Source organism: Ranitomeya imitator, chromosome 5 (genome assembly GCF_032444005.1).
Source record: "Ranitomeya imitator isolate aRanImi1 chromosome 5, aRanImi1.pri, whole genome shotgun sequence".
Taxonomy (NCBI): domain Eukaryota; kingdom Metazoa; phylum Chordata; class Amphibia; order Anura; family Dendrobatidae; genus Ranitomeya; species Ranitomeya imitator.
This window is the reverse complement of record NC_091286.1, coordinates 4,406,552-4,432,109: the sequence shown is the minus strand read 5'-3', so window position 1 is coordinate 4,432,109 and position 25,558 is coordinate 4,406,552. Positions and strand designations below refer to the sequence as shown.

Below are 25,558 nucleotides of genomic sequence, written 5' to 3'. Positions count from 1 at the left end.
GACAACTAGGGTTGAGCGAAACGGGTAGGCCAGATTCAGAAGTCGCCGACTTTTGGCAAAGTCGGGTTTCATGAAACCCGACCCGACCCTGTGTGGGGTCGGCCATGAGGTCGGCGATCTTCTGAATCTGGTATCGGAATTCCGATACCGATTCCCGAAATGTTTAAGATATCGGGAATCGGTATCGGAATTCAGATTTAAGTGTAAAATAAAGAATAATAATAAAAAATATTGCTATACTCACCCTCGGACGCGCCCTGGTTGTAACCGGGAGCCTTCCTTCCTAAGAACGAGCGCCTGAAGGACCTTTCGATGACGTCGCGGCTTGTGATTGGTCGCGTGAGCGGTCACATGGGCGTCATGCGACCAATCACAAGCTGCGATGTCGTTGAAAGGTCCTTCAAGCGCTGATTCTAGGAAGGAAGGCTGCGGGTTAGAACCAGGGCGTGTCCGAGGGTGAGTATATACCTGTTAGGTATCCAACCTTAGGTATTACAACCAGGGCGCGTCCAAGGGTGAGTATAGCAATATTTTTTATTTTTATTCTTTATTTTACACATTAATATGGATCGCAGGGCCTGAAGGAGAGTTTCCTCTCCTTCAGGCCCTGGAAACCATTAGAAACCCAATGCACTGCATTGGGTTTCGTGTTTCAGCCGACCCCGACCCCGACTTTTCTATAGGATCGGCCGATTTCACTCGACCCGACTTTTGAAAAAGTCGGGTTTCGTGAAATCCGACCCGATCCTATAAAAACAAAAGTCGCTCAACCCTACTGACAACATGTCTCCGAAGTTCCAAGCAATAAATTTAGTTTTTTTTTTCTGAAAAGGAAAAATGGTCAAAATAACAAAAAAATGCATTACTTGCAGATCTCAATTAATGCAAAAAAACAAACAAGTTCATAATCATTTAGAAACAACAATACTAATGTTTTACCTCAGGAAGAGTTCAGAAATCAATATTTTGTGGAATAACCATGATTGTTAATCCCAGCTTTCCTGCGTCTTGGCAGCTTTCCTCCAGTCTCTCACACGGCTCCTGGGTGACCTTATGCCACTCCTGGTACAATAATAATAATAATAATAATCTTTATTTTTATATAGCGCTAACATATTCCGCAGCGCTTTACAGTTTTGCACACATTATCATCAATAATGTCAGCCATTCTTCTTTGTTTGATGGCTTGTGACTATCCATCTTCCATCTTGATTACATTCCAGAGGTTTTCAGTGGGGTTCAGGTCTGGAGATTGGGCGGCCATGACAGGGATGTGATGTGGTGGTCATTCATCCACACCTTGATTGACCTAGCTGTGTGGCATGGTGCATTGTCCTGCTGGAAAAACCAGTCCTCAGAGTTGGGGAACATTGCCTGAGCAGAAGGAATCAACTGTTTTTCCAGGATAACCTTGCATGCGGCTTGATTCATACGTCCTTCGCAAAGAACAACCTGCCCAATTCCAGCCTTGCTGAAGTATCTCCAGATCATCACCGATCCTCCACCAAATTTCACAGTGGGTGAAAGACACTGTGGCTTGTACGCATCTTCAGGTCTCCGTCTAACCATTAGACGACCAGGTGTTGGGCAAAGCTGAAAATTAGACTCATCAAAGATTACCTTACTCCAGTCCTTTATGGTCCAATCCTTATGGTCTTTGGCAGTCTTCAGCCTGGCTCTCCTTTGCTTTTCATTGATGAAAGGCTTTTTTCTAGCTTTAGATGACTTGAGTCCTGCCTCTAGGAGCCTGTTACGAACTGTTCTTGCCATGCACTTCACCCAGCTGCCATTTGCCATTCCTTTTGTAGGTCACTTGATGTCATCCTGAGGTTGCTGAGTGACATTCGAATAAGATGACAGTCATCCCGGTCAGTGGAGAGTCGTTTTCACCCTCTGACGGTCTGTAGCTTTGTTGTCCCCAATGTCTGCTGCTTGACCTTGTTGTAATGGACTGCCGTGTTAGAAATTTTAAGTATGGAGGCAACATGACGCTCACTGTGTCCCTCTGCTAGTAAAGCCATGATTGAGCCCTTCTTTCCTCACTCAAGACTTTTCTTTTCAACTCCTTTGGCATGGTTAACAGTTATTTTTTCATTCCTATTACTTTTGGGATATTACTAGCACTTATTTTGCCATCCAGCTTGTCCTATTGCAGGAGGATTGTGAACACCACAGCGGGGTTTTTATACTTTCCTTCATTAAATAAGATTTGGTTCAGGTGATCACCTAATGAGAAGCACATTAAGTAGAATGAGGCGAACTCTGGTGGGAATTCACCTGACACTGCAATGGAATGGCTGTCAGACCAGAAGCGGATTTTTATACAACTGTGCAGTGGTCTCATGATTTTTGCCAGAGCTGTATATTTGGGGGCATTTTTTGGTTCAGTGCGTCTTATTGTCCAAAAAATACGGTATCTCAAAAACTAGAACCAAATCAGAAAAATAATGGGGTTTTTGAATTCAGTAAAATACCCGAAATCCATTAAAAAACTAGGCTCCTGAAAAAAAAAAAAATTGTAGACCTTTGTAATCATTAATCTCTTTACTGCCCAAGAAAACCTCATCACACAGCTCCGGTGCTGTGCCGGTATGACTCTCGCTGTGCTGGTGTGATGTCCGCTGTGCCGGTATGACTCGTGCTGTGTCGGTGTGACGTCCGCTGTGCCGCTGTAACGTCCGCTGTGCCGGTGTGACGTCCGCTGTGTCGGTGTGACGTCCGCTGTGCCGCTGTAACGTCCGCTGTGCCGGAGTGACGTCCACTGTGCCGGTATGACTCGCGCTGTGCCGGTGTGACGTCCGCTGTGCCGATATGACTCTCGCTGTGCTGGTGTGATGTCCGCTGTGCCGGTATGACTCGCGCTGTGCCGGTGTGACGTCCGCTGTGCCGATATGACTCTCGCTGTGTCGGTGTGATGTCCGCTGTGCCGGTGTGACGTCCGCTGTGCCGCTGTAATGTCCGCTGTGCCACTGTAACGTCCGCTGTGCCGGTGTGACGTCCGCTGTGCCGGTATCACTCGCACTGGGCCAGTGTGACGTCCGCTGTGCCGGTGTGACGTCCGCTGTGCCAGTGTGACGTCCGCTGTGATGGTATGACTCGCACTGGGCCAGTGTGACGTCCGCTGTGCCGGTGTCACGTCCGCTGTGACGGTGTGATGTCCGCTGTGACGGTGTGATGTCCGCTGTGCCGGTATGACGTCCGCTGTGCCGGTGTGACGTCCGCTGTGCCGGTGTGACGTCCGCTGTGCCGGTGTGACATCCGCTGTGCCGGTGTGACGTCCGCTGTGCCGGTGTGACTCGCACTGGGCCGGAGTGACGTTCGCTGTGCCGGCGTGACGTCCGCTGTGCCGGTATGACTCTCGCTGTGCTGGTGTGATGTCCGTTGTGCCGGTATGACTCGTGCTGTGCCGGTGTGATGTCCGCTGTGCCGGTGTGACGTCCGCTGTGCCACTGTAATGTCCGCTGTGCTGCTGTAAAGTCCGCTGTGCCGCTGTAAAGTCTGCTGTGCCGGTGTGACGTCCGCTGTGCCGGTATCACTCGCACTGGGCCGGTGTGACGTCCGCTGTGCCGGTGTGACGTCCGCTGTGCCAGTGTGACGTCCACTATGACGGTATGACTCGCACTGGGCCAGTGTGACTTGCGCTGTGCCAGTGTGACTCGCGCTGTGCCGGTGTGACATCCGCTGTGCCAGTGTGACGTCCGCTATGACGGTATGACTCGCACTGTGCCAGTGTGACTCGCGCTGTGCCAGTGTGACTCGCGCTGTGCCGGTGTGACATCCGCTGTGCCAGTGTGACGTCCGCTGTGCCGGTGTGACGTCCGCTGTGCCAGTGTGACGTCCGCTGTGCCGGTATGACTCGCACTGGGCCAGTGTGACGTCCGCTGTGCCGGTGTGACGTCCGCTGTGACGGTGTGATGTCCGCTGTGACGGTGTGATGTCCGCTGTGCCGGTATGACGTCCGCTGTGCCGGTGTGACGTCCGCTGTGCCGGTGTGACGTCCGCTGTGCCGGTGTGACGTCCGCTGTGCCGGTGTGACGTCCGCTGTGCCAGTGCGACTCGCACTGGGCCGGTGTGACGTCCGCTGTGCCAGTGTGACGTCCGCTGTGCCGGTATGACTCGCACTGTGCCGGTGTGACGTCCGCTGTGATGGTGTGACTCGCACTGTGCCGGTATGACGTCCGCTCTGCCGGTGTGATGTCCGCTGTGCCGGTGTGATGTCTGCTGTACCGGTATGACTCGCGCTGTGCCGGTGTGACATCTGCTGTGCCAGTGTGACGTCCGCTGTGCCGGTATGACTCGTGCTGTGCCAGTGTGACGTCCGCTGTGCCGGTGTGACGTCCGCTGTGCCAGTATGACTCGCACTGGGCCGGTGTGACGTCCGCTGTGCCAGTGTGACGTCCGCTGTGCCGGTATGACTCGCACTGTGCCGGTGTGACGTCCGCTGTGCCGGTGTGACTCGCACTGTGCCGGTATGATGTCCGCTCTGCCGGTGTGATGTCCGCTGTGCCGGTGTGATGTCTGCTGTGCCGGTATGACTCGCGCTGTGTCGGTGTGACATCCGCTGTGCCAGTGTGACGTCCACTGTGCCGGTATGACTCGCGCTGTGCCGGTGTGACGTCCGCTGTGCCTGTGTGACGTCCGCTGTGACGGTGTGATGTCCGCTGTGACGGTGTGATGTCCGCTGTGACGGTGTGACGTCCGCTGTGCCGGTGTAACGTCCGCTGTGCCGGTGTGACGTCCGCTGTGCCGGTGTGACGTCCGCTGTGCCGGTATGACTCGCGCTGTGTCGGTGTGACGTCCGCTGTGCCGGTGTAACGTCCTCTGTGCCGGTGTAACGTCCGCTGTGCCGGTATGACTCGCGCTGTGTCGGTGTGACGTCCGCTGTGCCAGTGTGACGTCCGCTGTGCCGGTATAACGTCCGCTGTGCCGGTGTGACGTCCGCTGTGCCGGTATGACTCGCGCTGTGTCGGTGTAACGTCCGCTGTGCCAGTGTAACGTCCTCTGTGCCGGTGTAACGTCCGCTGTGCCGGTATGACTCGCGCTGTGTCGGTGTGACGTCCGCTGTGCCAGTGTGACGTCCGCTGTGCCGGTATAACGTCCGCTGTGCCGGTGTGACGTCCGCTGTGCCGGTGTGACGTTTGCTGTGCCGGTGTAACGTCCTCTGTGCCGGTGTAACGTCCTCTGTGCCGGTGTAACGTCCTCTGTGCCTGTATAACGTCCGCTGTGCCGGTATGACTCGCGCTGTGGCGGTGTGACGTCCGCTATGCCGGTGTGATGTCTCCTGTGCCGGTGTAACGTCCGCTGTGCCGGTGTAACGCCTGCTGTGCCGGTGTAACGCCTGCTGTGCCGGTGTAACGTCCGCTGTGCCGATGTAACGTCCGCTGTGCCGGTGTGATGTCTGCTGTGCCGGTGTAACGTCCGCTGTGCCGATGTAACGTCCGCTGTGCTGATGTAACGTCTGCTGTGCCGGTGTAACGTCCGCTGTGCCGGTGTAACGTCCGCTGTGCCGATGTAACGTCCGCTGTGCCGGTGTAACGTCCGCTGTGCCGGTGCGATGCGCTCTATGCCAAGCGGCATTAGATCAGACTATGATTTTTTGGATGTGCGATCCATGTCTTTTTTCTACAGATCTGGTATAATCATGAACCTGTTCGCTGCCCCAGCCCACCAGGGATGTAATCATGAACCTGGAATATGAAGCCCTTTCATTCCCCAGACTTCCAGGATAATTATGATCAACCCTTTCAGCGCTGCAGGACACCAGGGATCTTGCCCTGCAGATGTTGTGCAGGCTGCACTCTGTGGATTGTGATGGATGTGTATGGCGGATCTGCATCCACTTACCTGTCAGACAGGTAACCAAAGGTCACTGTTCCCAGGGTCACTCCTATGAAAAAGAAGGAGGTCAGGATCCGACCTAAGCCTTTCTTCTCACACACCAGATCCCACTGTGTAACAGAGAACGGGTTCATAATTACTGAGAATGAAGTCATTACCGAAACTCTCAATGATGTGTGTAGGATCCGTCCTCTGCCGGTCTCTCCACAAACCTCAGACCGGTAACAGGCCATAGTACACCAGGGGTTAATGCCGCCTAGGTCACTTCATACCCCATCATGCCAGATCACACCCCCTTATGACAGATTACACCCCATCATGCCAGATTACACCCCCTTATGCCAGATTACACCCCCTTATGACAGATTACATCCCCTTATGACAGATTACACCTCACCATGCCAGATTACACCTCATCATGCCAGATTACACCCCCTTATGACAGATTACACCCCCTTATGACAGATTACACCCCATCATGCCAGATTACACCCCCTTATGACAGATTACATCCCCTTATGCCAGATTACACCCCCTTATGACAGATTACACCCCCTTATGACAGATTACACCTCACCATGCCAGATTACACCTCATCATGCCAGATTACACCCCCTTATGACAGATTACACCCCCTTATGACAGATTACACCCCATCATGCCAGATTACACCCCCTTATGACAGATTACACCCCCTTATGACAGATTACACCCCATCATGCCAGATTACACCCCCTTATGACAGATTACACCCCTTATGACAGATTACACCCCCTTATGACAGATTACACCCCCTTATGACAGATTACATCCCCTTATGACAGATTACATCCCCTTATGCCAGATTACACCCCCTTATGACAGATTACACCCCCTTATGACAGATTACACCTCATCATGCCAGATTACACCTCATCATGCCAGATTACACCCCCTTATGACAGATTACACCCCCTTATGACAGATTACACCCCATCATGCCAGATTACACCCCTTATGACAGATTACACCCCCTTATGACAGATTACACCTCATCATGCCAGATTACACCCCCTTATGACAGATTACACCTCATCATGCCAGTTTACACCCCCTTATGACAGATTACACCCCATCATGCCAGATTACACCCCTTTATGACAGATTACACCTCATCATGCCAGATTACACCCCCTTATGCCAGATTACACCCCTTATGACAGATTACACCCCCTTATGCCAGATTACACCCCTTTATGACAGATTACACCTCATCATGCCAGATTACACCCCCTTATGCCAGATTACACCCCCTTATGACAGATTACACCCCATCATGCCAGATTATGATTATACCCCCTTGATATCAGCAGTGATGAGTGATATACACAAGAGTTACTTATTTTTTCAGCATTTTCTTGGGTTTCCGCTTTGTCGGGTGATGTGAGCTGATAACTGACATCTTAACGTTATAAACACATTGAATTTTATTACTCAAAGCAGAAAAACATCAGTCAGTAAAAATGAAACTTCCACAAAGATCTAGAATCTGCCGCACTTCTCTGTGATTCCCCATTGAAAAAGCTTACGGGAAACGTGAGTCTGGGGTCAGCCCCTGGGAACTCTGGTGGGATAGAGTTTGGCCTAGGCTATTTTACACCCCCGGGTATAGTTTGGTCTAGGCTATTTTACACGCTAGGTATAGTTTGGCCTAGGCTGTTTTACACCCCCGGGTATAGTTTGGTCTAGGCTATTTTACACCCCCGGGTATAGTTTGGCCTAGGCTACACATGATGCTCCATACTGTATAATGGCCCCACATGATGCTCCATACTGTATAATGGCCACACATGATGCTCCATACTGTATATTGGCCACACATGATGCTCCATACTGTATAATGGCCCCACATGATGCTCCATACTGTATAATGGCCCCACATGATGCTCCATACTGTATAATGGCCACACATGATGCTCCATACTGTATAATGGCCACACATGATGCTCCATACTGTATAATGGCCACACATGATGCTCCATACTGTATATTGGCCACACATGATGCTCCATACTGTATAATGACCACACATGATGCTCCATACTGTATAATGGCCACACAGTGCTCCATACTGTATTATGGCCCCACATGATGCTCCATACTGTATAATGGCCACACATGATGCTCCATACTGTATAATGGCCGCACATGATGCTCCATACTGTATAATGGCCGCACATGATGCTCCATACTGTATAATGGCCGCACACGATGCTCCATACTGTATAATGAACACACATGATGCTCCATACTGTATAATGAACACACATGATGCTCCATACTGTATAATGGCCACACATGATGCTCCATACTGTATAATGAACACACATGATGCTCCATACTGTATAATGGCCACACATGATGCTCCATACTGTATAATGAACACACATGATGCTCCATACTGTATAATGGCCACACATGATGCTCCATACTGTATAATGAACACACATGATGCTCCATACTGTATAATGGCCACACATGATGCTCCATACTGTACAATGGCCCCACATGATGCTCCATACTGTATAATGGCCACACATGATGCTCCATACTGTATATTGGCCACACATGATGCTCCATACTGTATAATAGCCACACATGATGCTCCATACTGTATAATGACCACACATGATGCTCCATACTGTATAATGGCCACACAGTGCTCCATACTGTATTATGGCCCCACATGATGCTCCATACTGTATAATGGCCCCACATGATGCTCCATACTGTATAATGGCCACACATGATGCTCCATATTGTATAATGGCCGCACATGATGCTCAATACTGTATAATGACTGCACATGATGCTCCATACTGTATAATGGCCGCACATGATGCTCCATACTGTATAATGGCCACACATGATGCTCCATACTGTATAATGAACACACATGATGCTCCATACTGTATAATGAACACACATGATGCTCCATACTGTATAATGGTCACACATGATGCTCCATACTGTATAATGAACACACATGATGCTCCATACTGTATAATGGCCACACATGATGCTCCATACTGTATAATGAACACACATGATGCTCCATACTGTATAATGAACACACATGATGCTCCATACTGTATAATGGCCACACATGATGCTCCATACTGTATAATGAACACACATGATGCTCCATGCTGTATAATGGCCACACATGATGCTCCATACTGTATAATGACCACACAGTGCTCCATACTGTATAATGGCCACACAGTGCTCCATACTGTATAATGGCCACACAGTGCTCCATACTGTATAATGGCCACACATGATGCTACATACTGTATGATGGCCACACATGATACTGCGCACAGTATAATGGCCACACATAGTTACTCCTACACATGCGGCTCCGCTCTGTACACCTCATACAGACACACAAGGCTCGGCTCCATACACCTCATACACACATACGGCTCAGCTCCGTACACCTCATACACACACACGGCTCAGCTCCGTACACCTCATACACACACACGGCTCAGCTCCGTACACCTCATACACACACACGGCTCAGCTCCGTACACCTCATACACACACACGGCTCAGCTCCGTACATCTCATACACACACACACACGGCTCAGCTCCGTACACCTCATACACACGCACGGCTCCGCTCTGTACACCTCATACACACACACGGCTCTGCTCTGTACACCTCATACACACACACACGGCTCAGCTCCATACACCTCATACACACACACGGCTCCGCTCTGTACACCTCATACACACACACGGCTCCGCTCTGTACACCTCATACACACACACACGGCTCAGCTCCGTACACCTCATACACACACGGCTCAGCTCCGTACACCTCATACACACACACGGCTCCGCTCTGTACACCTCATACACACACACAGCTCTGCTCTGTACACCTCATACACACACACAGCTCTGCTCCGTACACCTCATACACACACACGGCTCAGCTCCGTACACCTCATACACACACACACGGCTCAGCTCCGTACACCTCATATACACACACGGCTCAGCTCCGTACACCTCATATACACACATGGCTCAGCTCCGTACACCTCATACAAACACACGGTTCCGCTCCGCACACCTCATACACACACGGCTCCGCTCCATACACCTCATACACACACATAGCTCCGTACACCTCATACACACACGGCTCAGCTCCGTACACCTCATACACACACACGGCTCAGCTCCGTACACCTCATACACACACGGCTCCGCTCCGTACACCTCATACACACACATGGCTCAGCTCCGTACACCTCATACACACACGGCTCCGCTCCGTACACCTCATACACACACAGCTCCGCTCTGAACACCTCATACACACACGGCTCTGCTACATCCACACTATAAACAACTCCGACCCCACTCTTAAGCTTACCGTTTAGCACCATGACAGCACAGCAGAGTCCTGCAATACACGGAGGCCCCTGATCATGTGACTCCTGACTCCTCCCCTCCTGTGACATCACAGGTCCTGAGCAAGCTCCAGTGACTCACTGTGACTGAGAGGCCCTCCCGCTCCCTCCTCTCTTCCTGGTCCAGCGTCTGCTACCTGTCACCTCACCGCAGACCGCAGCAGTGACAGCCGGCTGGACAGCAGCATAATATATGCTAGCAGGTGAGGAGGGGGGCTCGTTCAACTGTCATATCACATGCGTGCAGCAGAGCGGGCCCCCCTGCTTCTCCTGTTAGCAATAATACTGCCACCGGCTGTCATTCACCTCATTGCTTTGTATGCCCGTCGGGGGCCCCCTCTGGGGGTTGAACAGGCGGTATGTCCGCCCATGATCACACTTTCCCCTCTATCGGACGTCTGCTGCCTCGTAGTGACCATTGACTCTGTTCTTCATACCAAACATCCAAGCTCTCGCCACCTCCTGTCCATCTCCAACTCAAAAACATTTTCGGAATCCATCCTTTCCTCAAACTTGAATCTACTAAACTGTTAACAGATGCCCTCATCATCGCCCGCCTGGACAATTGCGATATCCTCCTCTGTGGCCTCCCTGCTAACACTCGCTCAACTCTCCAGTCCATCCTTAACACTTCTGCACGTCTAATCCACCTGTCTCCTCGCTATTCCTCCTATCCTCCCCTCTGCAAATCCTGTCATTGGCTCCCAATCCCCCATTATATTCAGTTCATACTACTAATGCTGATTTACAAATCTGTCCATAATCTGTCTCCTCTATATATCTCCGAACTAATCTGCCGATATCTTCCCATACACAATCTCCGGTCCTCCCAGGACCTCCCGCTCTCCTCCACACTCTTACGTTCCTCACCGAATCGTCTCCAAGACTTCTCCCAATTGTCCCCTGTCCTCTGGAATTCTGTGCCGCACAAAAATATGCAACAATTGGAACCTTCTGACAGAACTTGAAAACTCATCTCTTCAAGAAAGTTGCAGCCTGCACTGACCTGGCTGCCACCTCACTGCCATGGGAACTGTCTCCAATTCTGTCTCAGCCTTTCTAAAAGCATTTGTGGCCCATTTTCCCAGGACCCTGAGGGCCACTCCCAGCCCCATGCAGCTACCTGTGTGACGGTGGTCGAGGAGAATGTAGAGCGCTCGTACTCCCAGCCCTGATCACAGCTCTGCAGCCAGGACCCATTCGCCATCATGTCCTGGGACGTGTTCAGATGCAGCTGGGGCTTGGAGAACATCTGACAGGAACTGAAGGAGCCATCATCTTCTTGAGGGATGTTAAGGAGCAGAAGGTCTTCCTGGCTAAGGTTTCCTGAGTTCCTGTGGTCGGGGACGGTGCAGTGATGGGGTGGCACGGCTGAGATGAAGATGTGCTGGAGGAAATGGAGGGGAAGGATGATCCGGGAAATGCACAAGATCAATAATGTGAGGACCTGGAATCTTCCAAACCCACCGGCCTCATGGAGCAAATCATCAAAGCTCAGTGTTACTGGAGGAGACATGGACCTTGGGGACAGAGGCAGGAAATCCATGAGGAAACTTTATCAGCAAGGGTCCTAGATCAGGTCTTTATTGGCTCAGTGGTGTAAAGCCAAGACCTGCTCTTCTTTACCTCTCCAGATCCATCCTCTGCTAAAAACATGTTCCTTCCCAGATTGACATTCCTGGTGCTATAAGCCTCTTACCCATAAGAGCAGAGGAGCCAAGTCACGGGACACGTAGAACATTCCTACCACACATCATTACAAAACACTGGCCTTGGGCTCTCCGCACACACAATCATTTGACAGGATTCACGCTCACACTTTAAGCACTGTACATAATTGTTTACGGTGATTGAAGGTTTATAGCATATCCCATCAGCCAGATGATCCCAGAGAACCTCAGGCCACAGGATAAAGGCTCTAACAATGTTTCTATGAGGTTTCGACCCGACAAGGCCATCCATCCCATTAACTGTCCCCCAATCCCTCAGTCCATAAATCCCTCAGTACTGCAAAGCTGAAATAAGTAGAGCTAGTGCTGAGGCTATCAATGTAATATATTTTTAAGAAGCTGATGTTGGCAGAGTCGGTGCCGAGGAGCTGATGTAGGCAGAGTCGGTGCCGAGGAGCTGATGTAGGCAGAGTCGGTGCCGAGGAGCTGATGTAGGCAGAGTCGGTGCCGAGGAGCTGATGTAGGCAGCGTCGGTGAGAATGAGCTGATGTAGGCTAGTTTGACACTAGCGTTTTGCTGAGCTGCGGAGGGCTGCGGACTTCCTCCGTGATGCGCCACTCACAGCCGCACCTCCACCGCTCAGCTCCATCTACGTCCGCATGCAGTCTGCGTACCTATCTTTAACATTAGGTACGCAGGTTGTGTGGATGTATGCGGATCCCTCTGCATTCAACGTACCGATGGACGTTATGAAATTGTGTCAGTTTTTCAACGCATCCGCTGCCCATTCTAAAATCCGGGGAGGAGGGGGCGGAGTTTCCTCCACGCATGTGTGGTACAAAATGGCGGATCCGACGTCCGAAAAAACATTCCCTTGAACTATTTTTTGTGCCGACAGTCCACCAAAACACGACGGATCCAGTGCACAACGGATGCGATGTATGGCCATATGTCGCGATCCGTCGGCAATTCAAGTCTATGGGCAAAAAACAGATCCTGTGGGCACATTTGCAGGATCCGTTTTTTGCCCAAAATGACGGATTGCGATGGATCCAAAAAAAATGCTAATGTGAAAGTAGCCAAAAGAAATTTTAACGACGCATGCGGAGGCATCCGCATACATCCACACAACCTGTGTACCTAATGTTAAAGATAGGTGCGCAGGCCGCATGCGGACATAGGCGGAGCTGAGCGTCGGAGGTGTGGCCATGGGCGGGGCTTCATGGAGGAAGTCCGCAGCTCAGTAAAACGCTAGTGTGAAACTATCCTAAGTGGCGTTGGTGCTGATGTAGGTGGACATGGTATTGATGAGCTTACATTAGCTGCGCATCTGTTTCCCAGCACTCAATATCACCTGCACAATATACAGTAGATTATCACTGGCAGCAGCTTCATCAGCTCCTCAGCACCGACATTATCTACATCAGCTCCTCATCACTGATACCATCTACATCAGCTCCTCAGCATTGATACCATCTACATCAGCTCCTCAGCATTGATACCATCTACATCAGCTCCTCATCACTGATACCATCTACATCAGCTCCTCATCACTGATACCATCTACATCAGCTCCTCATCACTGATACCATCTACATCAGCTCCTCATCACTGATCCCTTCTACATCAGCTCCTCAGCATTGATACCATCTACATCAGCTCCTCAGCATTGATACCATCTACATCAGCTCCTCAGCATTGATACCATCTACATCAGCTCCTCATCACTGATACCATCTACATCAGCTCCTCATCACTGATCCCTTCTACATCAGCTCCTCAGCATTGATACCATCTACATCAGCTCCTCAGCATTGATACCATCTACATCAGCTCCTCATCACTGATACCATCTACATCAGCTCCTCATCACTGATACCATCTACATCAGCTCCTCATCACTGATACCATCTACATCAGCTCCTCATCACTGATACCATCTACATCAGCTCCTCAGCATTGATACCATCTACATCAGCTCCTCATCACTGATACCATGTACATCAGCTCCTCAGCATTGATACCATCTACATCAGCTCCTCATCACTGATACCATGTACATCAGCTCCTCATCACTGATACCATCTACATCAGCTCCTCATCACTGATACCATGTACATCAGCTCCTCAGCATTGATACAATCTACATCAGCTCCTCATCACTGATACCATCTACATCAGCTCCTCAGCATTGATACCATCTACATCAGCTCCTCATCACTGATACCATCTACATCAGCTCCTCAGCATTGATACCATCTACATCAGCTCCTCATCACTGATACCATCTACATCAGCTCCTCAGCATTGATACCATCTACATCAGCTCCTCAGCATTGATACCATCTACATCAGCTCCTCAGCATTGATACCATCTACATCAGCTCCTCAGCATTGATACCATCTACATCAGCTCCTCATCACTGATACCATGTACATCAGCTCCTCAGCATTGATACCATCTACATCAGCTCCTCATCACTGATACCATGTACATCAGCTCCTCAGCATTGATACAATCTACATCAGCTCCTCATCACTGATACCATCTACATCAGCTCCTCAGCATTGATACCATCTACATCAGCTCCTCAGCATTGATACCATCTACATCAGCTCCTCAGCATTGATACCATCTACATCAGCTCCTCAGCATTGATACCATCTACATCAGCTCCTCATCACTGATACCATCTACATCAGCTCCTCATCACTGATACCATCTACATCAGCTCCTCATCACTGATACCATCTACATCAGCTCCTCAGCATTGATACCATCTACATCAGCTCCTCAGCATTGATACCATCTACATCAGCTCCTCAGCATTGATACCATCTACATCAGCTCCTCAGCATTGATACCATCTACATCAGCTCCTCATCACTGATACCATGTACATCAGCTCCTCAGCATTGATACAATCTACATCAGCTCCTCATCACTGATACCATCTACATCAGCTCCTCATCACTGATACCATCTACATCAGCTCCTCAGCATTGATACCATCTACATCAGCTCCTCAGCATTGATACCATCTACATCAGCTCCTCAGCATTGATACCATCTACATCATCTCCTCAGCATTGATACTATCTACATCATCTCCTCAGCACCGACACCTGCTGCATCAGCTTCTGAGCATTGACATTATCTACATCAGCTGTGACATCACGTATATAAGCTCCTCCGTACCGACAGTATCTACATGACCTTCTCGGCGCTGACACCGCCTACATCTGCTCCTTAGCACTGAAACCGCCTACATCAGCTCCTTCTCACCAACACCATCTACATCATCTCCTTAACACCGACATCATCTACATCACCTCCGACATAATCTATATCAGTGGAGCGCCCCGTCAGGGCGGTTCATGGGGGGATATCACGGTGGCTGACCCAGTCCGTGGCCCTGGGACGTCCGTATAATAGGGAAAGTTCTTTAAAGGGATAAAGTTTATGTTCATGATGCCACCTGTGGTACTCAGTCAAGGTGTTCGACGTTGCTTTAAGGGGTCCGCTGGGGTGATGTTATGGCAGCTAGATGGTATACCTTCCCACAGGTGAAGTGTATCCCCAGGGCTTCCCAATGTGTAGATTGTGAATGGTGAATGGCACAGTGAAGAACAAGGGCACAAGGTTGCAGTCTCTTTACCTTTACTGAAGAAGACTTCAGCATCCACAGTCCAGGGCACCAGACCAAAGGGTAGGCAGAGTCCGGCCGGTTCGGAGGTCCCCTTGTCCAAGTGGAAATCAATAGCCTTCCCTTGCGCTGTAGTGGTGTAGTTCCTTACTGCATAAGCTTCAAATAAGGGTCTCACAGATGTGGTGTCTCTCTTTCTCTCTCTGTCCCCCGTATAGGATAGGACAAAACCCATATGACTGGTGACTTGAGCCTGTTTATAGGATCTCTTAGATAACCCGATTCTGTGGGGTGTCACTGTGCCTTCTGGGTGTAGGTGCTGACAAGTAACCTGCAATTAGCTGTCCTGCCACTCTCTGAAGTGAGGTCCTTACTACCTCGGTGTTCCGGCTGCCGGTGTTCTGAGCCTCAGAAGGAGGCAGCCTGTTCGGGGCTGGTCCCCTTCTGGTATCCTCTCCTTTTCTTTGCCTTCCTTCACGCTTGCTGCAATACAGTTCTGCCTTCAAGATGTCTCTTTCTGGGAGCTGCAGCTCTGAGGGTATGCACAGCTCCGTGGACCCTCTGTCCTCAGACTGATGTCTGGAACTAACTAACTTTCCCTACAGACTACCAGTTATATATATATATATATATATATATATATAGTCACCTAGTAAATAGGATCAAAAGCTCCCCCTGGTGGCCTGGAGTATGAATGTGTTGCATGTTTGTGATACTTGGACGCAGTTATCCTTCCTTGCCTCCAAACGTAGCATCACTCTCCCCGGGAGGAAAGTAATACCACTGTGATGACCAGGATCCTGGGACACCACAGTCCCCCCTGTTAAATCCAGTACTCCTGGACTGGGAAAAGAAGAACAACAATACATGTTAGCAAAAAGACATACAATTTTTAAAATGCTGTAAAACTTATAAAACTAATTAATATTATATAACTAGAGCTTCCCTTTATGGGAGGTGAGGACACTTGAACGTTACATGAACTATTTACATTGTACGCATACTTTTGTGAATAGAGAAATTTAATAAAACAATATGACTATGAACTAACTATGAAATACAATTACCCACTACGGGTATACTATCTTAGGATTTCAAAGTGCAAAACAATCATTTAATCTTTATTCAAGTGCAGAACTGTCTATCAACCCCCACAGGCTCACAATATCTTCTCAGTTTATTCAAAAGTGCATTATTAAGCATTTTCCTACTATGTCTAAATCTAAATCTCAATTTTATTACTATTTACTATATTAACTCTTTAATATATTAACTTTCCATCTTGCAACATACAGGTCTATCTGGCAAAGTGCAACAACTCAACATTCCCTTTAAGGGTCTAAACAATATTCAAGTCTTTCAATGAGGTAGTGCAAATAATACTCAAGTCAATCAATAACATTATAACAGCAGAAACGATGTGAGGGACCCGTCATTAACCGCCAATGTTGGTTTGGGCAGGCTACAAGGCGTGTATCCAGACCTGGAATCCTGCCGCGCCAAATGGGTTTTTCTTCAGGTCTCTGGAAAACAAGTCTGAACTTTAAGGCAACATGGGAACAGTCCCATTAAGAACTCATATGTAAAACCAGTAGAAAGCACCCTTAAGAAGGTGCAAACTATTTACAGTTGAAAGTGTTTGAGCCATTCACTGTGCATGACTCCAGTGTCTTTGAATGGAAGGCAACGAGCAACTTGTGCAACACATAGGATCCCTTGTAACGTGGGACCCCTTTAAGTTGAAACCCTGGTCAGGTTCAATAAACTTGAAACGGTAACAGTCATTTCAAACTTGCAGGAAAAGATGAACATGTAACTATTTACAGTCATTTTTCAGATTTGTTTTGTTCTGTTATAGCAGTAGCCAAGGTACCAGTCAGTATCGAACACGTCCTGGCCTGGAAAGATTTGTATCCAGATCATCATCTTATGCTATAATCAACATCATGGGTTTGCCTCTCATGTATGGTCAAGTGATTAGCTGCTATCAGTTTGTGTGGCTTGAGTACGTATGTCAGCTATTGCATTAACCACAGCAGTTGTCTCAGTGGTGGTGATTATGTACACAGTAGTAGAAGTGTTGGTTTGAGGAGTTGCAGGCTCTGTAACTGGAGGGATAGTGGGGGTATCAACTTTGACACTAGGTGGCACTGTGGTGGGTACGCATTTCTTAATGTTCCGAGCGCACCAGCCTTTTTCATCCTGGTGACGGGTGTAGGTCACATGATCCCCTCGGTATAGATCCCGTTCAGGATGTCCCTTCCGGAGATGAGATTCCACATCACTACGGGTGACATAGACCTTCGTCGGTGGCCCGGATTCCTGAATGAAACCCCAACCCCTTTTAGGGTAGAATGCCACTACTATACCCCATCTTGTTGGGCTTTTGTTACCTCGCTGTGTGTTATGGGTCTGCGCTTTGCGTTGGGCCTCACTCCCGTTTCCTTCTTCCCATTTTAACACCAGACATTGGTTATATTCCTCCCAGGTGAGGGCTTCAATATGGGACCCTTCTGGTTGGGCCTCCCCAGGGGACCCGATTGGTTCTGCTCTCGGGTTATCCCATTGGAAAACTACCTCCTCAGGGCTCACTTCAGCGGTGTGCCTATGGGTGTTGGGAGCGGGCCTGTCAGCGTCTCGTCGTCGGTGGTAATAGTCGCTGGAGCAGGGCCTTCATCTGGGGCAGGCGCTGTCGCTGGAGCGAGGTTAGTGATTGGGGAAGAGCGGTCGCTGGAGCGCGAACGGTCAGCAGGGCAGGGTCGTTTTCTGTACCTGCGTCTGATGTGGTTCCATCGATGCCGGTCTGCTCCGCTGATTAGGATGCTGGAGTCAGCTGCTGCCTGGACTGTTCCAGTGCGATCTTCCTGCACAGGGCCGACTTTCATTGCTTCACTGCGGTCAGCTCTGTGTCCAGGAGCTGGTGGCTCAGCGCCTCCACCCGCGGCTCCAGGAAGTCCGGATCCTCCAGCAGCGGTGAGTTCGGGTCCTCCTCCGGTGGCTTGGGACGGTCCCGGGTCACTTCGCCGTTGTTCAGGTACCCGCTGGTCGCCATCTCTTCCTCCGGATCTGTGGCCACACACGCACGCTGCTCCTCCATTTCTTGGGGGGGCCGGGCTTCTTCTCCAACTTGTTCCCGCCATTGCAAATCAGGAGGCGGACCTCTTTGGCAGATGGGCAGGTCCTCATTGTGTAATAGCATTCGTAGGGGGCGGTCAGCACTGTTCACGCCGCTTTGGTAGTCTCCTCTCATAATGGCACGCCCTTCTTCTCCGGCACTCCTCATGGCGCTGTAATGGCGGCAGTTTTGGCGGCAATTTTTGTGGTCTTTTGCGATACAGTCTCACAATAAAGTATGGTTCAGGCACAGTTCTGGCACAGTCTTAGGCTGGTTTCACATTTGCGTTTTTTTTTTGCGTTTTTGCGGTAAAAAACGCAAAAAAAGCATGCGTTTTTTAAAGGCAAAAAAACGTATTGATGTCTATGGAAACGCATGCGTTTTTAAGCACATGCGTTTGCATGCGTTTTTATAGAAAAACACAAGAAAACACACTGATAAGCTAACCCCCAACCCTAACCCTAACCCAAACCCAAACGCTAAGGGATCCTAACCCTAACCCTAATCCTAACCCTAACCCAAACGCTAAGGGATCCTAACCCTAATCCTAACCCAAACGCTAAGGGATCCTAACCCTAACCCAAACGCTAAGGGATCCTAACCCAAACGCTAAGGGATCCTAACCCTAACCGTTAGGGTTAGGATTAGGGTTAGGATCCCTTAGCGTTTGGGTTAGGGTTAGGATCCCTTAGCGTTTGGGTTTGGGTTAGGGTTAGGATCCCTTAGCGTTTGGGTTTGGGTTAGGGTTAGTGTTAGGATTAGGGTTAGGATCCCTTAGCGTTTGGGTTAGGGTTAGGATTAGAGTTAGGATCCCTTAGCGTTTGGGTTAGGGTTAGGATTAGAGTTAGGATCCCTTAGCGTTTGGGTTAGGGTTAGGATTAGGGTTAGGATCCCTTAGCGTTTGGGTTAGGGTTAGGATTAGAGTTAGGATCCCTTAGCGTTTGGGTTAGGATTAGGGTTAGGATCCCTTAGCGTTTGGGTTAGTGTTAGGTTTAGGGTTAGGATTAGGGTTAGGATCCCTTAGCATTTGGGTTTGGGTTAGGGTTAGGATCCCTTAGCGTTTGGGTTTGGGTTAGGGTTAGGGTTAGGGTTAGGATCCCTTAGCGTTTGGGTTTGGGTTAGGATTAGGGATAGGGTTAGGGTTTGGGTTAGGGTTAGGATCCCTAGGGTTACTAGGGATCCTAACCCTAACCCGAACCCTAGCTATATCTGTTTATAGTGGGTTTTCTTGTTGATTTTGATGATTGGCAGCTGTCACACACTTCTCATCATGTGTTTCAAAAATGCAAACGCAGGAAAAAACGCATGTAAACGCGTCAAAACGCCACGTTTGTATTAAAACATGCAAAAACGCTTGCGTCTAAAAAACGCAGCGTTTAAACGCGTTTTTTCACCAAATGCGTTTGCGTTTAAAATGCTGCGTTTTTAAATGCAAATGTGAAACCAGCCTTAGGCACACATGACCTGATTTTCAGGATCAGTCCATCCTGTTCGTGACGCGAAGTTGGAGCGCCCCGTCAGGGCAGTGGGGTACTCGTATCTAAGGGGAGGGGGCAGCTGGGGCATGTGCTCCGGGCGCAGCCGGCAGGGGGGCGTAGTCAGGCCACCTAATGTGGCGGCCCGCAGTGTCTCCCCCGGCGGCTGCATTCTGCTGCCCCCTGTCTGGGAGTCAGCTGTTCTCTGTGCCGACTGTCAAGCTGACAGCCGGAACAGAGAAGCTGCAGAGCGCCGGCTCCCAACATGTGTGGAGATGGAGGGGGGAGGCCATGCAGGGTGGCTGCGGCGGGCAGGGAGAAATCCCTGTAGCTCCGCTGCCTACAAGAGAAAATAGCAGCGGAGCTGCAGTGATGTGTCTTCCTGCTTCCTGCCCGCACTTCCTCTCACACAGGCGCGTCGCTGGATGACGTCATCATTCAGTGGCCGGCTGTGTCAGAGGAAGGCGATGGAGATGATGCGGCAGAGCGTGAGGAGAGGTGAGAGGGTTGTGTGTGTGTGTGCGTGTGTGTGTGGCATGCTGCAGGGGAATGTGCAGAGAAGTAAATGGTGTGTGTTTGTAGGGGGAGGAGAGGGCAATAATGGGGATGACGGGGAGAGGGCTATGATGGGGATGGGGGAGGAGAGGGCAATGATGGGGCTGATGGGGAGAGGGCAATGATGGGGATGGTGGGGGAGGAGAGGGCAATGATGGGGCTGACGGGGAGAGGGCAACGATGGGGATGGTGGGGGAGGAGAGGGCAAAAATGGGGCTGATGGGGAGAGAGCAGTGATGGGGATGGTGGTGGAGGAGGAAATGATGGAAGTGGTGGAATGGGCAAGGATGGGGATGGTGGGGGAGGAGGAAATGATGGAAGTGGTGGAATGGGCAAGGATGGGGATGATGGGGGAGGAGGAAATGATGGAAGTGATTGAATGGGCAAGGATGGGGATGTGGGGGAGGAGGAAATGATGGATGTGGTGGAAAGGGCAATGATGGGATTGGGGGAGGAAATGCTGGAGGTGGTGCAATGGGCAATGATGGGTGTGACAGAGAAGGCAATGATGGAGGTGGTGAAGAGAGCAATGATGGGATGGGGTAGAGGACAATAATATGTGTGTGGACAATTTGAGCAGGGATAGGGGGGTTTATTATGTGTGGGGAGAATTTGGGGATCGGGAATTTAATGTGTGGGGGAGATTTGAGAACACAAAATGAAGAGCAAAAGGGGAGATGGGGGCATATATGAGGAAACAGTACAGGGGAATGGGGGGCATCTATGAGGAAACAATATTGGGGAATTGGGGGCATGTATGAGGAAACAGTATTGGGGAATGAGGGCATGTATGAGGAAACAATATGGGGGAATTGGGGGGCATGTATGAGAACACAGTATTGGGGAATGAGGGCATGCACGAGGAAACAGTATTGGGGAATGGGGGACATGTATGAGGAAACAGTATGGGGGAATTGGGGGCATGTTTGAGGAAACAGTATGGGGGAATTTGGGGGCATGTATGGGGGAATTGGGGGCATGTTTGAGGAAACAGTATGGGGGAATTGGAGGCATGTATGAGGAAACAGTATGAGGGAATGGGGGGCATGTATGAGGAAACAATATGGGAGAATGAGGACACAGTATTAGGAGCGATGTGAAAAATGTATGTGCATAGAGTACGGAGAGTGAGGGTGATGTGATGTGTGCAGACACAGTATGGGGAGTTAGGTGAGCAGGTAATATAAAAAGTGAGGGGGTAAATATATGAGGAGACAGTATGGTGAACAGGGGGATGGAGAGGAGACAGTATGAGGAGGGAGGGGAATAGTGTGAGGAGACAATATGGGGGACAAATGTGAGTGGGCACAGAATAGAAACTGAGTAGTGGGTTCGTAGCATGAGGGGACAGTGTAAGGGCACAGCCAGGAGGGGACAGTATACCAAGGAGGGGGAGTGTGATGATAGAGTACAGTATAAATACTGGGACCTATAGGGGGGACACAGTATGAGAGGACAGTGTGAAGAGGGGGCCGGTATGGAAAGGAGAGGTCAGTGTGAAGAGCATGTACTATAAGAGGGACAGTGTGGGGGTCATATTTTGTGCAGACAATATAGTGAGGGGCATTTTTTTTATTCAGGAGCATTATAATGACACGTGTATCTTTAAGGGCATCATGTGGAGATTTTCTGTAAAAGAGCGGAGAAGATGGAAGTCTGCAGGGATGGCTGTGGATGAGAAAACGCATCATGGGGTCTGGACAAGATGAAGAAAAGGAGAACGACTCCACAGATGAAGTCATCTATAAGGTACATGGATGTAAATGTTATTCATGATACTGACTAACTCTTTATTTATGTTAGGAGCATTAAAGGGGATGTCCATGTTTGTGATGAGTCTGCAGTTATTCTTTGTGACTGCAGACTTCTGAGTTCTCACAGTGCACCCTGCACACTGTCAGGATTCTCTCGTGCCGGCGATTTACATACATGTGGTCATGTGCTGACTAGACTTGTGTGGCCCCACTAAATGAAAATGAACTGAGCGAGGCCGGGCACGTCTAGTCGGAATGTGGTCAGACGTATAGAAATCGCATGCTTGTGCTGACACGACTGTCCACAGGCAAGGGACAATCCTAAAAGTGTGCAGTGCATTAGTTGTGAGAATTCAGTAGCTGTGATGTCAGGATTCAGCTCTTCAGGTTCCAGTAGTCATCACATGGACACTTCACTCATATGCGACTTTCATACATGTGATCCTGTGACAACGAGCTTCTCTTCTGCTTCTCTCAGTTTTTCACTGATCATTGAGAGCATTAGGGAGAGAAGCTCATCGGTACATGACTAAGTGTGCAAATCACATATGTCCTTGGTGGGGGGGCGCCAAAATGAATTCTTGCCCCGGGTGCCAAAAACCCTAGATACACCTCTGTCAGCACTGACATTATCTACATCATCTCCTCAGCACGGAATTATCTACATCATCTCCTCAGCATCGACATTATCTACATCATTTCTTCAGAACCGACATTATCTACATCATCTCCTCAGCACGGAATTATCTACATCATCTCCTCAGCATCGACATTATCTACATCATTTCTTCAGAACCGACATTATCTACATCATCTCCTCAGCACGGAATTATCTACATCATCTCCTCAGCATCGACATTATCTACATCATTTCCTCAGCGCCGACATTATCTACATCATTTCTTCAGCACCGACATTATCTACATCATTTCCTCAGCACCGACATTATCTACATCATTTCCTCAGCACCGACATTATCTACATCATCTCCTCAGCACCGACATTATCTACATCATCTCCTCAGCATCGACATTATCTACATCATTTCTTCAGAACCGACATTATCTACATCATCTCCTCAGCACCGACATTATCTACATCATCTCCTCAGCACGGAATTATCTACATCATCTCCTCAGCATCGACATTATCTACATCATTTCCTCAGCGCCGACATTATCTACATCATTTCTTCAGCACCGACATTATCTACATCATTTCCTCAGCACCGACATTATCTACATCATTTCCTCAGCACCGACATTATCTACATCATCTCCTCAGCACGGAATTATCTACATCATCTCCTCAGCATCGACATTATCTACATCATTTCCTCAGCGCCGACATTATCTACATCATTTCTTCAGAACCGACATTCTCTACATCATCTCCTCAGCACCGACATTATCTACATCATCTCCTCAGCACGGAATTATCTACATCATCTCCTCAGCACCGACATTATCTACATCATTTCCTCAGCGCCGACATTATCTACATCATTTCTTCAGCACCGACATTATCTACATCATTTCCTCAGCACCGACATTATCTACATCATCTCCTCAGCACCGACATTATCTACATCATCTCCTCAGCACCGACATTATCTACATCATCTCCTCAGCACCGACATTATTTACATCATCTCCTCAGCACCGACATTATCTACATCATTTCCTCAGCACCGACATTATCTACATCATCTCCTCAGCATCGACATTATCTACATCATTTCCTCAGCACCGACATTATCTACATCATTTCCTCAGCACCGACATTATCTACATCATTTCCTCAGCACCGACATTATCTACATCATCTCTTCAGCGCCGACATTATCTACATCATCTCCTCAGCACCGACATTATCTACATCATTTCCTCAGCATCGACATTATCTACATCATCTCCTCAGCATCGACATTATCTACATCATTTCCTCAGCACCGACATTATCTACATCATCTCCTCAGCACCGACATTATCTACATAATTTCCTCAGCACCGACATTATTTACATCATCTCCTCAGCACCGACATTATCTACATCATCTCCTCAGCACCGACATTATCTACATCATCTCCTCAGCACCGACATTATCTACATCATTTCCTCAGCACCGACATTATCTACATCATCTCCTCAGCACCGACATTATCTACATCATCTCCTCAGCACCGACATTATCTACATCATTTCCTCAGCACCGACATTATCTACATCATCTCTTCAGCGCCGACATTATCTACATCATCTCCTCAGCACTGACATTATCTACATCATTTCATAGTTAGTAAGGCCGAAAAAAGACATTTGTCCATCCAGTTCAGCCTATATTCCATCATAATAAATACCCAGATCTACGTCCTTCTACAGAACCTAATAATTGTATGATACAATATTGTTCTGCTCCAGGAAGACATCCAGGCCTCTCTTGAACCCCTCGACTGAGTTCGCCATCACCACCTCCTCAGGCAAGCAATTCCAGATTCTCACTGCCCTAACAGTAAAGAATCCTCTTCTATGTTGGTGGAAAAACCTTCTCTCCTCCAGACGCAAAGAATGCCCCCTTGTGCCCGTCACCTTCCTTGGTATAAACAGATCCTCAGCGAGATATTTGTATTGTCCCCTTATATACTTATACATGGTTATTAGATCGCCCCTCAGTCGTCTTTTTTCTAGACTAAATAATCCTAATTTCGCTAATCTATCTGGGTATTGTAGTTCTCCCATCCCCTTTATTAATTTTGTTGCCCTCCTTTGTACTCTCTCTAGTTCCATTATATCCTTCCTGAGCACCGGTGCCCAAAACTGGACACAGTACTCCATGTGCGGTCTAACTAGGGATTTGTACAGAGGCAGTATAATGCTCTCATCATGTGTATCCAGACCTCTTTTAATGCACCCCATGATCCTGTTTGCCTTGGCAGCTGCTGCCTGGCACTGGCTGCTCCAGGTAAGTTTATCATTAACTAGGATCCCCAAGTCCTTCTCCCTGTCAGATTTACCCAGTGGTTTCCCGTTC

General features: G+C 49.0%; 1 protein-coding gene and 1 non-coding gene across 2 annotated transcripts in view; both read right to left on the bottom strand.

Annotated features, from left to right (window-relative positions):
* SLC22A7 (solute carrier family 22 member 7) overlaps positions 1-11,999 on the bottom strand; it is a 74,202-nt gene extending 62,203 nt beyond the window's left edge. The window contains exons 1-2 of the mRNA XM_069768223.1: positions 11,435-11,999; positions 5,845-5,948 (exon numbers count right to left, since the gene is read on the bottom strand). Coding sequence (XP_069624324.1) covers positions 5,845-5,948; positions 11,435-11,857 — 527 coding nt within the window. The 5' untranslated portion in view covers positions 11,858-11,999. The remainder of the gene's footprint in view (positions 1-5,844; positions 5,949-11,434) is intronic.
* A 12,759-nt stretch (positions 12,000-24,758) lies between these two features.
* Positions 24,759-24,821, bottom strand: LOC138639861 (small nucleolar RNA SNORD78). The gene has a single exon (XR_011313389.1). It is a non-coding gene; the product is annotated as a small nucleolar RNA SNORD78 (small nucleolar RNA).
* Between the last annotated feature and the right edge of the window lie 737 nt (positions 24,822-25,558).